Below are 14,946 nucleotides of genomic sequence, written 5' to 3'. Positions count from 1 at the left end.
CAGTCAATAATATCTTGTTATATTTAATCCACACGACAGGAATAACCTGCTGCTACAACCTCCTTCTCTTCTAATCCTGATTTACTAAATAACATTCATTTTTTTCCAGTTTCGTTCTCATGTCTCTTGATCGGATTCGCAATTTGGGAAATACGGACGCACAATATATTCTTCAGCATTTATCACGCTGTTATACTTGACTATATCAGTATGTTCATTCTCGCGACAGTTTGTTATCTATACTCGAAGAAACTAGACAGAGGTGAATCGTTGCCAGTGATTGTTTTGTTTTGTTGACGAAATGTAAGCGTGAGAAACGCTCGCCACATGTTCGCAGCTGCTGAATTTCGTAAGTTCGACTCTCCTCTATCGACACCTTACATAAAGGAATCATCAAACACTCTTGAAGATTCACATTACACCAAGTGACTTGAGAAAAAGACATGGAAAACCAGGCTTTGAAGTAAGAAACGTATGTCGTGCTTTTCCCCCTCACCAATCTCGATTATTTACCGTGATTACACCGTCTTCAGCTCATCTGTCCCCAGTCATCGAGGGGAAAAAGTACTGATATCGATGGCACTTTCATGGAAACACTTTGATTCAGCATATTACGCGCTGTCCCTTTTCGCCTCTTGGCTCTCTTGACGTTGGAAGAGGAGACACGACGCACTTGCGAGTCTACACGTGAGTTGTATTTCCGTTCTTATTTTATTTAAAAAATACTGTTCTGAATGGAATGTGAGAACCCAGGGTCTCATTAAACCACTTCCGCGTTTAGTTATCGCGACTATCCGAGACTTCATTCGCCATGAACTTTACTCGGATGCGGCAACACTAGACTTCAGCATAACGATGAATAATTAGGAAGCCTGATGGACCTGAACCATTCCCTGTATATCTGCGTTGGGATTATTCATATTATTGGTGCGGAAGGCGCTGATGTTCCGTTCTCTATCGTGGTTTGGAAAAAGACTACGAACCGCTTTGCCATGCCATGAAACAGTACAGTATGAATGTCTCTAGCACTGTTGGTGACGAACAGGTGATGGTTGTCTTTGATCGGTTCCTAATTGCACAGTCATGCATGCGATTATATAAAATGCTTGTAAGTCTCAGTCTCTTCTAGATAGTAATTGCAATGAACCGGTGTAATGCTAGATAGTAATTGCAATGTCTTAGTGAGTGCCTCCTGAGGTATCTCTACAGCATTGCATTGGTGCGCTATGCAGAGCTGTCACATTTCTATGTCACTAATGTTTCCCTATTTTGCAACAAGCTCTCTGTAGTATCGAACTGCTATTGGTCAGTGTTCCCAAATGCTTCAGATACTACGTGAAAAGGCTGAAAACGGCGGATAGGTTAGGATTATTCGCAACATTGATTATTCCGTATATTCTCACAATTGTTAGACAAGTAATTAAGTGAAGGTTCGACAACACGCAAGAAATTGCAGGACGAAAGAGAATTCATTATCGGCATGCACGAAGTACGCTCTGAGCGGTGATTCATGACCTGTGCTTCCCCGTAACACGAAAGACATGGATGGTTCCTTGCACTGCACAGCGATGATGAGACTCAAACAGTGTCCATGCGATGTGCTATCACTCTCTCATTCATGTGCTGTATAAAAAACATAGACGAAAAATGTTTTTTCTATACCTCTTTCCACACTTTCTCCCGTTAACGTTCTTCTTTCGACATGAAAGTGACAGGTCTCTCTGGCACATTCGGTGCGTTGACTGGTGCACTCTTCATGGTGACCTCGGTCGAAGCGGTTTCTTTCCCTATCGCTGGACGGTCTCGATCGTCCCTTTCGAGTTTGCTAGGCAAACGATCTGTCGACATTGGGGCCTTCGGAAATGGGAGCACGAAAGTATACAACCATGGCGACATGAGCTATTATACCAACATCACACTTGGTGGCACGGAGTTCTCGGTCGAGATTGACACCGGAAGGTACGTGTCCAGATTCGGCGAAACACGAGCCATAGCTGACGCCGTTTTGATAAAGCTCCGACTTATGGGTTTCTGGAGACGTACCTAATACGAAAAACCTCAGCATTGAGGCCGAAGTAGATTATGTAGATTCATCAGCAAAAGGTAAATCGTCTCCATTACTTGTAGTTTTCTACTTTATATTGAGTGATTCATCTAGGGTTTATCAACACAGCCGATATGGTATTTGGCGATTTCACAATCAAAGACCAAGCCTATAGTATGTCGTTCAGGCAACTTAAGTTCCCAGAGCTTTCCCCTTAATCTTCGTCCCCAAGTTAACGCCATTCCTCCCCCCGATACGCCTGAAAACGGCGGCTTAATCGGGCTGGGGCCGGCCGTCTCCTCCGAAATCCTTGCAAAAATCAACGGCACTGCTGGTGCACCTCCACTTGACCGGATCTTCCTCCAGAATGCTTCGACACCAAATTTCCTTTCCGTCCTTCTCAGTCGCCAGACAGATGGGAAGTCCGGGAGCACAGCATCACAGACAGGTCAACTGACCATCGGATCCGTCATTCCAAAGCTTGAGGATATTACGAAACAGAAGAAGCTATCGGCTCTCCGTGACGAGTTTGGTATCCAGCATTGGCAAACATTACTTGACGAGGATGGGATAATAGGACCTGATGGCGAGAACTTGTTAACGAAGACATCCATTCCTGACCCGAAGCAGGGCACCACCAACCAGTTGCACGTCATGTTCGACACAGGCTACAGTTTCCCGCCGGTCTCTAGGGAGATTTCAGATGCTATCTACGGACGTGTGCCGGGTGCGGTGTTTGTTACTCAGGACGGTTCTGAATCTCCGGGTTACTGGCGAGTGCCTTGCGACTATGAGCTGAACGTCACTTTCTCCTTTGGTGGAGTCAAGTATCCGATTGCACCCTTGGATTTAACTATGCCTGAGCAAGGCGACTCTTCTGAAAAACTCACGACCTGCATGTCAACTGTACGTATTAGCAGTTCTTGCCTTCGTTCAGTTAACTGAAGTCTGTTTCAGTTCCAACAAATTCCGCCATCTGTCGCAGATCATACACGGTTTGGAGGGATCGACGCGATACTCGGCATGGCGTTTTGTAAGTTATCACTTCTACTCACAAATGTCCTACTAATTATTCGACAGTGCGAAACGCTTATTTATTGATCAACTTTGGAGACTTCGTTGACGGTTCAAACACCTCCGTCGCAGATCCATATATTCAACTTCTTTCTGTGACTGGCCCAGCGGCGGCACACAAGGATTTTGTCAATGCGCGTCTAGGTGGATTAGATAAGACTGGCTCGCAACCAGCTCTGCTTCCCGAAAGCGAAGCGAAACATTCTCCCCAGACGAAAGCGGATGCTAACACCAGCTCGTTAAGCAGGTCACACCGTAAAGTCAACAACAGAATTAAAGGCCCTTATTACAAGTCTTGTCATTTCATCACCGTCTCTGTAGTTGGTGTGCTGCTGCTGGCTGCAGTTGTCTTCTTCATTTTCTCACGTTTTCGTGCGCGGAGGAAGAGGGCATGCATGGTCCAGGAGTTTAAGCCCGCAATGGCTGGAGTAAACGTATACGCTCCGATGACTGATCCTGTGTCGCGCCCGCAAAGTGTCTATTATGCCTAACCGCCGCAATACTCCATGTCGTATACCCAATAGAACGGAACTCATGGACGAGGTGCAACAATCTTACCGAAATACAGCACCGACCTCTTAGACTTATAGATTTTCTTCTATTTATCTGGATTGTATCAGCCTCTTTTCTCGCTCATTCTCTTCACATACCATCTCACATGTATTGCATTGATCTGGCGTTTCTCATATATTTATTTTTCCTGCGCTTTGCCTTAAGTTATTAGACAATACGGACACATCGCATTTTCTGTTATATTTATTTATTTATTGTATTTTCATTACTAGAAGGTTCATCCTTATGACGATATGTTGCGCATATTTAAAAGCAGGGCGGGATTGAACTGCGGGTATGCACGAGATATTTGACACTGAACTAATGTAGATTTGACTCACCGTCCCGTCATTTATTTACTGTGCCTCACAGATAACAGCTTAAGGTAGCTTTTGTAAGAGGAATGTGACTACTCGTCTCGCCAGCTTTGCTCCGCTCGACAGGAGTGAGCCGCCATGACAGACTTCTACCTCTACTAAACATGATTCACATGCTTCGATTTTTTGTCTATCAAATTAAAACCCTGAACTGACCCGGACCGGAGCATATCCGGCCAGGCCACACTTTACAGCACATTCAGGATTGTTCTCGAATTTAACCCATTCAGCATCGTTATGCGGTACACTCACCTATGTGTTTGGACTCACATTAGTTATAAAAATAGCGCATGAATATCCATAAAAGGAAATAGTTCGGGCGTCGGGCTCGGGAAGAAGCGTCGGATTGTGGACGCCGTCGATGACTCCGCCACACCTCCGGGTGCTTTGCGGCGGTGAAAAGTTAGTTAGCAAGACAGTGCTGCGGAGCTGACGTAGTTGTGCTAGTATGTTCTATACTAGGGACACGGGCTACGGTCTGCACTCTGGACAAACGCATTTGCTCCTCACCGGGAGCCACCGCTCCTCCTTGGCATGACCCCAGCTTGGACCGTCCGGCGACCCTTCACAAACTGCGCAGAAGCCCTTGACATATCTCAACTAAATAAGGGACATACCGGGGCGAGAGAGTTGCAGGAAGTAGTGAAGGGGTTTGCGCCTAGATTGCTTAACAGGCACCATGCTCCGTTAGAGAGTGCGTAGACACCGAGTCGGGAATTATAAATTCATGCCAGGATCATTGAGGAGATCCATTCACATGACACGGAAATGAAAGGGCCGGAGGTGTTATAGTCCTTAAGACTGCCTTTTCTGCAGCGCCAGAAGTGACGCACAGTTAGTATGAGACTCTGGTCGCCGGGGAATCGCGGAGGTGGAGAATACATTGTGGACACCAGACAGTGCTGTTGGATGAAACATGTGAACGGTTAGTGACAAGCCGACATAAGGAGCCATCAGGCTGAAATAAAGCTTTGGCTTGAAAAAGTTATAAGTTCTTCCGACACCAAGATTATCTTTGATACCTTTTTCGGAGGGGAGGCGGGGGGGATCACCGTCAAGGGAGGATCTGACACATCTTCCGGCGAAAGCATGGAAGGCGTTGCACCAAGTCGGAAGATGCACCTGGTCACCCTACAACAGACAGGTAGGTTTCAGTGAAGCGGATTCAACGATCATGCGAGTTTGAAAACCTTATCGATTTGCTCTAAGTATGGACCCAGGACAAGTTTAAGGCATTCGACACCCACTCTCAAAACCCCGGAAATGGTGACGGTTGACAATCCCGAGAATTAAAGTTCATCCAAGAATGCGACAGCGCAAGCATGCATCGTACGACATAAACTTACGGGTGTTCCGAGATACGGCGTACTCTATAGAGTTAGAGTCGAGCTTCCTATTCAAAACGTGAAGAATGAAAGTGGTGAAATTTGAATGGTATCGAGCCAATAGATGGCATGAAACTCGACTTCTTGTGCAATCTGTCAAGATATGCCAGCACAAGGTGAGTTCTATTCAATGCGCCGTGTGCTGTAGTCCACGCTTGCTCGAGAAGACGGCCAAATCAATGCCGAGAGGCAATAACGTTAGTCGAGGCGTTTCATCACCTATTGAAAGTCAAAGACCAACCTTTCTTGAAAGAACGTATTCACATGGTGTTCTATAAGGAATCTGAGTCGACAGATTCTCCGCTCTCATCAGCGCTGGATCGGTGTGAAGACAAATTCGCCACAATCCATTTACCGCGAGAGTAGATGAAACATCCGAGCCACCCTCGAGGTAATAACCAGAAATTCTTATTAGAAGGTGGGCTATCCTGTCACGGCTCGTCGATGCACTGTCTTCATCTTTCCACATAACGTCTAATGTCCAGGGAAAAGTGTTTAAACCGTACACGCCTTGTGGTACAGTGTCACTTCTGCTCTCGGTGGAATTCCATACCAGCAATTCTGATCCTGCGTACGCGCTGGTCAAAGGGTATTGCTCCGCTGAATGGGATAAAACTGGACGTTTCATCCACCGGATATACTGTATCGATAAGCGACTTTACTGAATGCTGTCGATGAGCATGCGTCGTCGTCTATACATTCTTTGAAAGCAACATACCGGTATTATCAATAGGGGGTAAAACGGACATATTCAGGGTAAAAGGAACACAGACATCCTAGTATTTCCTTCTACATCGCTATTAGTCCATTGCTGCCTGTTGAAAACAAAGATGCAGCTCTGTTACAACGGGATGATCACGCGTAGGGCGCCACAGAGAGCGACGGTTATGACAAGTCGCACCAAGAGAGGCGATAGATCCACAAAGGATGTCCAATTGTACACCGTAGATCTGAGATCAAGATAAAGTTGGAATAGCGCAATGAACCTACAATATTGAATTATATGTTTAGGGCTCTAAGTTAGTCGAGGCTTTTTTCGTGTGAGGCTGTCAGCCGATTCGATAGCACAGATAATGCAAACTAACAGAGATAGGTTTTATGAGAATTAAACATAGAGTTTACTCCATTAGATACATGGTAGACCATGCAGTTGAAAAATGAAATAAAATAAAAAATCTTGCCGAGTCAGTGAGTCTGAATCCACGGACGTCAGGTGACACCTATCACGTGATTGCCTGATTACAGTAAGTCATCTTCATCGCTCATTTCTTTGCTCTGTTACTTCCGCATCATTCCGCTGTTTTTCGAACAGACTATATTCTAATTAAGCATCTCTGTATCAAAAGGCCCACTTATATCCGAAATACCTCCTTTGTTGAGGCGAAACAAGATTGACTCAGGAAAAGGGAGCATATTATGACGAAATCGAGATCGAGGACATGGCATGGAATGAAGAGAAGGGCGTTTAACACTATCCTTGTCCGTGTGGTGACAGGTTCGAGATTTCGCGCACACAACTCGCAAACTATGAGGATATTGCAACTTGCCCTAGCTGCAGTCTGATGGTTAGAGTCGTTTATGACCCGGTGAGCAACTCCTATTCCATCTGATTTCATTACTTCGTCTTTTGATATTTATTTTGCTAACTTGTGTTTCCACGTAATCTGTATTCTTTTTAGCTCGACTTTGAAGATGATGCGGACGATGATGACCGAGTACTGTATGCCGAATCGGAATCGGATTCACAGACAAACTCGGACGACGTTTCGAGCGCTGACAATGCAAAGGACGAAAAGAGCACTTTGGATGGCAAGACTCTTGCGGAAGCAGTTGACAAACTGAATCTGTCGGAGCATGCTCCCGAAGAAATTCGGGAGACCGATGCAACGGAGAAAGCTTCGCACCTGTTGCTGTGGTTGGCGCATAATGCACCGTCACACATAGCCGTGATAATATGGAATTTACTTGCCACATTTTGACTCAGCTGCTGAATTTCAACGTAACTTCGGCTCTCTCCTCAACACCTTACATAAAGGTACCACCGAACACTCTCGTAGATCCAAATTGCACCAAGTAACTTGAGAAAAAGACATGGAAAGCCAGGCTTGGAAGTAAGGAACGTATGTAGTGCTTTTTCTCCCTCACCGATCTCGATTATAACGTTTACCGTGATCACATCGCCTTCAACCCATCTGCGTCCCACTCATCAAGGGGAAAAAAATACCCAGAGTAAATATGGTATTTTTTCATGGAAACACTTTGATTTGGTTGTTGCTCCATCCCTTTTCACCTCTTCGCTCTCTTGACGCTGAAAGAAGAGATGCGACGCACTTGCGGGTCTACATCAGCTTGTTAAGCAGTCCACCCCGTAAAGTCAACAACATCAGGATTAACGGCCCTTATTACAAGTCCTGGCATTTCATCACGGTGTCTGTAGTTGGTCTGTTACTGCTAGCTGCAGTTGCCTTTTTCATCTTCTCACGTCTTCGTGCGCGGAGGAAGAGAGCATGCATGGACAAGGTGTTCACGCCCGCGATGGCTGGAGCAAACGCATACGCTCCGATGACTGATCCTGTGTCGCGCCCGCAAAGTGTCAATTATGCCTAACCGCCGCAACGCTCCATGTCGTATACCCAATAGAACGGAGCTCATAGACGAAGTGCAACCACCTTACCGAAGTACAGCACCAACCTCTTAGACTCAATTTCCTGGATTTTCTTCCGTTTATCCGGATCGCATCACTCCCCTTTCTCGCTCATTCTCATCACATACTTTCTCACATGTATTGCATTTATCGGGCTTTCTCACCTATTTATTTTCCCTACGCTTTGCTTTAAATTATTTTGATTGGAACCGGAAGCTCGACGATACGGACACATCGCATATTCTGTTGTGTTTATTTCTTTAATATATTTTCATTACTAGCAGATTCATCCTAATGACGATATGCTGGGCATATTCGAAAAGCAGGGCCAGACTGAAGTGCGAGTACGAGCGAGAGATGTTTGACGCTCACAGACTCAGCTGCTGAACTAATGTAGATTTAACTCACCTTCCCGTCATTTATTTATCTCACAGATAACGGCTTAAGGTAGCTTTTATAAAGAACGTGACTACTTGTCTCGCTGTATTTGCTCCGCTCAACGGGAGTGAGCCACCATTGCAGACCTCTACCTCTACTAGTAAAGCAGATGCATCTGGCAAAAGAAGAGAAATACAGGAAATTGATGTTTAAGCTTTAGAATTGATAGACAGTTTTCTACACTTCATTTCCTATATCCAATTACCACCAACACTGTCGTAAACGGCACTGGTATACTTGCATATACTACACCTTAGATCACTGATGTGTATCCTCTTACAGATAGAGCGGGCAGTCAGACCTCGGTTTAGAATTACACAACTTACATTTCTCAAAGCCGTAATCCGGTACACAAGTATACAATGCGTACAATGTACAAAGGACCGCAACGCAGAAGACTATGACTGTTATACGGTAACGCGAGGACGCACCGTTCTGGACGAAGACTCGATAAAGAAATGGTAGTTTGAACTTAGTGATAAACGTAAACTATGTACAAGCTTCATGTCGCGTGTCTAAACACGTCCAAATTACATAGAAATCCATGATGTGGATCCCATTTAAAAGCATCGATGCAACAGTGAGCTCGGCATACCATGAAACGCAAACCAAGAATTTCAGGAACCAAGGGGAAGCTATCCCGAAGTATAAGTGAATTCCATTCACATATGAATATAAACCGTTGAACCTTTTCTCCTCGGACAGAAGGGGAACATCGGCAAACAGAATGCGGCATTCGGTAGAAAACACGAGAAAGTCACCAGACTCCAGGGAGGCAGCCAGTTAGCCTCCAGGAACATAAGTAAACAGGTACGTACAGCTTCAATTCGCTCTATGCACCTTATGGGCACTGTTTCTCTCTATACGTGCAGCTCGACTTCTTCTATTCTTTAATTAACACGGGCATGGCAAGGCACGTGAAGAAAAGATACCGAGCGAGGCCGAAAGTATGGAAGTCTCGGAGGCATCCACAGAATGAATAGGCCGAGTCCGGCTTGGCATTTGCATGAGAGCGGGAGGTGATGAGGTATTCCAGATGGGAAGAATACAGTGAATGCCGACGGGAAGACAAAACGGAACAGCGAAAGGAAGGAAAGTCATTCAGAAATGAAACATCTAAACGGCGTCATCAGCCAGCCAGAAGTCGCCCACAAGTTCAAAAAAAGGCGTGTTCTAAGCAAAGGCATAGAAAGTGCCGATGGGAAGCCAGGTGGTAGAAATATCCTCGCCGGCGGTTGGCTCGGGATTTTGAAATGACGGGTGACGACTGTGCAATGCTCATTAGTAACTTCGATAATGCTTAACCTCAGACTCGCACACAGACATTGAACTCAGATGTCTTCACAGTAATGCGAATAGGAATATCAAGGGGGGTAGAACGCGCATCTCGTGCCAAGTTCGTGAGGCACATCGAAGACCTTCACGTTTGGGAAAGAACTGCTAAAGCACCATGGCCGAGGCCAGGGAGTACGTCGTGTGACAGAGAAGTCTGTAATCGCGGATGATACGGGCATGGTTGGAACACGGCAAGCAAGAACAAGAACAAGGTACAGGGGCAAGTGGGAAGGAGCAATTCGACATGGACACATCCGTAATTAGTCTTGAGATCCGCGACAATGCGCGCGAACAGAAGAGGTGCTAACGGACCAGGGTCACGGACAAGGATGGTTGAAAGTACCTTTATGACACGGGAACTACCGTAGATGGTACAAATAGCTACCTGTCGAGGTGAGACGTGATGATGCCGGTGACGATCAGCAAGCTGGGGAGATAGTTATGGAACACGAAGGCGTTACATACACCTCGTAAGATCAATACGATGTCATGATCTGCTGTATCTTCATCCAGGTTGTAACTGAACTGTAATCCGCAATAGGCATCATTGCTTTACCGTCGCTGCTCCTGTAGATGCGTCGAGCAAGCAAGTTCCCGATGTAAGTTGGCACCGAAGGCACCGAATATTCACTCGATCCGGAAAGGAATCCAAACCTGAAGCGCGACACGGGGCTCAAAACTCAATCACAGTTCGAAGCCCTCGTCTTTCTCTGTCCAGCTATTCATGTCAGCACATGTGTTGTTCTCAAGCGCTTCTTCAACTCATTCATCAACTGCGGGTTTCGCGGGCGCTGCCATTGCTATTGCTAAACGCCACAGATGATGCTTGCTCGTCAGAATAGCTGATGCCGCAACGTTAGACCAGATCTATCCTGTACTTCTAGATCTTGAGAGGCTAGTTCCGGAACCAGAAGTCTCTTCCGAGTTTAGTCCGCATCAGTGAGAGAGGAATTAGGGAGGCTCGGAGAACACTCTTGAGGGAGTGAACATCGTCCTCCTTATGAATCACTGGTAAAGAAAGGCACAATATACCGCTCGCGCTGCTCGTGTCCACAGGAAGCCAGCATCATAGATGATCGAAAAGAACAAGCTCTCCGAACCCGAGTCCTCGGAGGAACCCGAACAACGGTGTCATGAATTGGAATGTATCCACCGATAGATTGAGTGCGAAAGACCCCGAGATGGTCGCCATTAGGAGATAGCAGTTCGGAGACAACGAGGACATACTCAGTGAGCTAGAAGCATTCACAAAGTGTACCCTCTCCTCTTGAAGAAAGTCCACCGAGGTCACCAAGGTCAGTGTCACGTGCGCAGAACGCGTCGACGCGAGCTTACATTTTTGAATTCATTCAAGTTATTGATGGCATTTTGATTCGTCCAAGTTGAGGTCGCCGTTCTGCTCCGGCAACCCCGCTATTGGCCAAACGCAAAGCATCCGAAGCTCGACTGTCGGCCGGATGAACATGAGAGCGTTGCAGAATGTTACGGCGAATCAATTCACTCCTCGGTCCGATTCTACTGGAACCTCAAGCACAAGGCAAAACACAGTAGCCAATTAGGTATAGCATGATGCTCCCGCGAATCCGTCTATTCAGTCGGAATCGTATATTGCCTGACTTCGCAACATGCAACATTTCATCCGATTGTCTTCTGACGATCCGGCTCTTCTTCGAGTGGTGAGGATCCTCATCGTTTAGGACAGAAGATGATCTTGAATGGTCAGACTCATTATCTTCATTCCACTTCAAGCCCGTTTGCATAGCTCACTTTGGGGCTCGTCGAGACGGAGAAGTGTCTAGGGACGATCCACTCAGCTTGAACACATGCTTCGTTCGTGGGACCCCTGATCGCCCGACCCTACATTGCAGCAACCTCCCCGTCACCACCAACTTCTATAGTTAATCATTCATCGGATCTTGCGCCCTCCTATTTGCAGCACGCTACCAAAAACGTATGGGTTGATAGGTTTGTTCAATTCCGAGTTATCGATCTGCTACCGTTCTCTCAACTATTGATATTAGTTTAGGGTTTCTTCATTATGTTGAGCCCCTCGTCGCTCTCATTCAAGTTTTAGATTGCATCGGTAGCATTCTGCTAGAAACGCGTAAACCGTTTCCCCGTCTAGTCTGACCATTTGCCGACGTCGAGACCCGAGTTCTCCGACCCTTCATATGGATTCCTGTCGTGCGCATTAAGGGCTCAAGGCTCACAATCCCATGCATTCCGTGTACTCTAAATCGTATTTTGATCCGCGGTGGACCTGTTTCACAATCCGTCGCTATGCAATGTCCGTAAAAGCCTCATTTTGATTGTGGCCACCAGGCCCATAAACCCATTCGTACATATTGCGAATTCGTGCAGGTGCGTTGTGCGGATTTTTTGACTCAGCTTGTTAGTTGGATTGCACTGAGATGTGCTGAATGAGTCTGCAGGCTAGGTTCATGACGTTGACTGACCCCATTTTAGGAAGCGTCTATTAGTATCAATACTTCTCAATCCATTCACTATGCGCTCATAGCTTGACTCACCCTTCACATATTCGCAACTCATTAATCATAAATCATGAAATAGCGCAGGAATGCAGATGTTCGATTCCGTCCCCAGATCGACTTCAACACATCAGACCTGGTTCCGACATTCAAGAGACTGTACGCTATTATAGTCTGCGCCACCAACAACGACTACGACCAGATATGTAAACGTGTAACGTACTGAAGGACATGGAACTTGTCAGGGAGCCGCCGGAGCAAAATGATCGCACCTCTGCCGATGATGATCCTGAGTCTAGTATGGTCTAGTACAGGCGACTCTGGACTTAGTCGCAGCGTGTCCCTGTAGGTCCACAAATGATCCTGCACCTACATTACGTGTTTACTTGATTACTTGTTCAGCACATTTCCGGACCTTGAGCTTTTATTGAATCTTCGATATGTGTACCTAGAATACGTCAGTGGATCGTAAACAATCTTAATGTTGTTTGCTTAGATTGACAATTCGTACAGGATATCTCTCTTTGACCTGAATATACGAGTATCACAACAGTAGGTGGCTCTTAGTTTAGGAGGCTGAATCGCTTTGCGAACCTTGATCCGTACGTACTCAACAAGCCAGGATTAACAGGCCCTGACTTCCTACTTATACAGCCGAGTCATGTTAGCTACCGGTAAACTTTGTTGCTCAACCCAAATATCCAGCGACTTCCGGGGTCACTGCATTGCCCGAATTGCGCGTCCAAGAAAGTCATAGTCTTCACAGAACGAGAAATGCCGCAGTTTCAGTATATTGTATAAGCATGTCTATGTTTACCGTACTACTAGTACTATGTATTCTAGACAGGCGCCAAGCCGATAGTTGTTCCGTCTGACTTCCCTGTCCATCCAGATGTCTTCGCACAGTGCTTCCCTTCCTTCCCCTACTTCTCGTCACTCAAGCAATGCACAATCAGGATTCGCGACGCTTGACCCGTGGTTTAGACTACCGAAATTGAATTAAGCTTGGGAATTGGCCTTAACTTGATAGCACCTCGACTTCTACAGGGTCACTAGAAGTCCTTCATGCCAACATTCCTTCCTAATTCTTCTATTGTAACTCTATCATAGCCGCCGAGCACCTTTCGTCCCATCAAAGATAGCTTTGAAACAAGACTTTGTCTACTTCACTGAGCCCCCATTGTATCGGAGCTTGGAACTCGAAGTTCGGCACGCCACTTCGCGAATTAGAAGAGTGCGTCGGAGGAATCTCAGTATACCATAAGTCAAGTTAGGAAGCAAGCGGCAAGCGCCCTGCTTCGAACAGGCGCTCCATTATGAACGGACGTCATGGTGTAATGTTGAGTTTAGGGTATTCATAGTCATGCAATTATCTTTCTCCATTTGAAAGTTGCACATTTGTGTGACGAGTTCTATTGCAGTACCGTCAAGAAAAAATATTATCGTTCATTCTGATAGAGTAAGATAGAATACGAAAAGGGGATATGATGAGGGTTCTCCGGTACCAAGTTGATGGATTTCCGGGTGCACAATAACATTAATTGCAGTCATACTGCGTCATTGGCGCTTAGCATCTACCCCTTAGCCTCATGGAGGATACAAACACCTGTTACTGCCTCCGTAGCCTCGACATCAGAAGTTCATTCGCACAACGCTTGTGTCGCAGTCCCCGTCGAGCGCGGCAAGGCGTCTGTTAACAACGGACCGCGGCGCCTATTTTCCTAGTATAGGATACGCCACATTAGGCGCGCAGAAAGACAAAAACAGGATGTTAGACGCTCGAGGCGTACATCCTCCGATAATAGTACTTCTCGGAACCTTCCAAAGTGTTTAATCGGCTCACTTGAATTGGGCGTGCGTTCGGCTTCGCTGCACTTCACGTGTATGATAGTCCTCGCGATGTCCTCACGCTTTACTATGCCTGGAGTTGACTCGCTTCCTGCGAAACAGTTGTTGGGGTACTCAGGGATGAGGACTTGGGAGGTAGATTCTGTTGTATTGTTAAGTAGCTAGGGATGTCAGGAGGTGGAGCTTTAGACTAGGAGATACCGAGTGCTCAGTAGAGAAGGAAGAGAATAGTAAGAGTTTGGATGTATGCATTAGACGCTGAAAAGCAGCCCTTTAGTCATCACGAAAAAGTCGTAACAAATGTATTTAATAATAGCAAAAGTAAACTAATAAAATGATTTCATAAGCATTACATTCTAAAATAATACTTGTATTTCACTTGTAATGTAATTATAATGATTGTATATAAATGTAAGAAATATACAAAGTTTCTATTAAACTACAAACATGTTTTAGAGTAAGTAAGCTTACTAATAGTATTATTACAACATTACATGTGAGGTACAAGTACTCAACTCCTATTATAATATGCTAAAATTATATTCTAAGTTATTTGTAACAATGGTTGATTGATTATAATAGTCATAAAAGTAATATGTTGTGCTTGTAAGTTAATTACAATACTTTTAGTAAGATAATATACAATTATATATATTAATAATGTTAACAATCACTCTGTCAGACTTATAATATAATTTGTTTTTAACTTTAAACAATATATTGAAGTGATTACATAATCGAGTACGAAGATCGAGAGCAT

At 45.4% G+C, this 14,946-nt stretch overlaps 4 protein-coding genes across 4 annotated transcripts in view; 2 read left to right on the top strand and 2 right to left on the bottom strand.

Moving 5' to 3' along the window:
* Window positions 1-1,756: 1,756 nt before the first annotated feature.
* FOMMEDRAFT_90897 (acid protease) lies at window positions 1,757-3,609 on the top strand (the record flags this gene model as incomplete). Its single annotated transcript, XM_007269166.1, has 6 exons — window positions 1,757-1,959; window positions 2,015-2,103; window positions 2,159-2,218; window positions 2,277-2,950; window positions 3,002-3,077; window positions 3,125-3,609. The coding sequence occupies 6 exons, from the start codon at window positions 1,757-1,759 to the stop codon at window positions 3,607-3,609; spliced, it is 1,587 nt and encodes a 528-aa protein (XP_007269228.1).
* A 3,319-nt stretch (window positions 3,610-6,928) lies between these two features.
* Window positions 6,929-8,133, top strand: FOMMEDRAFT_22253 (uncharacterized protein; the record flags this gene model as incomplete). The annotated part of the gene is made up of 3 exons (XM_007269165.1): window positions 6,929-7,018; window positions 7,112-8,078; window positions 8,102-8,133. Coding segments are annotated over 2 exons (390 nt in total), but the record flags the coding sequence as incomplete, so codon positions are not given.
* Window positions 8,134-9,934: 1,801 nt separating this feature from the next.
* On the bottom strand, window positions 9,935-11,074 carry FOMMEDRAFT_159143 (uncharacterized protein; the record flags this gene model as incomplete). The annotated part of the gene is made up of 6 exons (XM_007269164.1): window positions 9,935-10,234; window positions 10,315-10,346; window positions 10,406-10,503; window positions 10,538-10,559; window positions 10,624-10,691; window positions 10,950-11,074. The coding sequence occupies 6 exons, from the start codon at window positions 11,072-11,074 to the stop codon at window positions 9,935-9,937; spliced, it is 645 nt and encodes a 214-aa protein (XP_007269226.1).
* Window positions 11,075-13,978: 2,904 nt separating this feature from the next.
* Window positions 13,979-14,946, bottom strand: part of FOMMEDRAFT_159142 (uncharacterized protein) — a gene marked incomplete at both ends in the record, with an annotated part of 2,423 nt that continues 1,455 nt past the window's right edge. The window contains 2 exons of the mRNA XM_007269163.1: window positions 13,979-14,059; window positions 14,129-14,347. Of these exons, the coding sequence (XP_007269225.1) occupies window positions 13,979-14,059; window positions 14,129-14,347 (300 nt within the window). The remainder of the gene's footprint in view (window positions 14,060-14,128; window positions 14,348-14,946) is intronic.

Source organism: Fomitiporia mediterranea (genome assembly GCF_000271605.1).
Source record: "Fomitiporia mediterranea MF3/22 unplaced genomic scaffold FOMMEscaffold_9, whole genome shotgun sequence".
Taxonomy (NCBI): domain Eukaryota; kingdom Fungi; phylum Basidiomycota; class Agaricomycetes; order Hymenochaetales; family Hymenochaetaceae; genus Fomitiporia; species Fomitiporia mediterranea.
The sequence above is the reverse complement of the archived record's forward strand: the minus strand, read 5'-3'. Positions and strand labels throughout refer to the sequence as shown.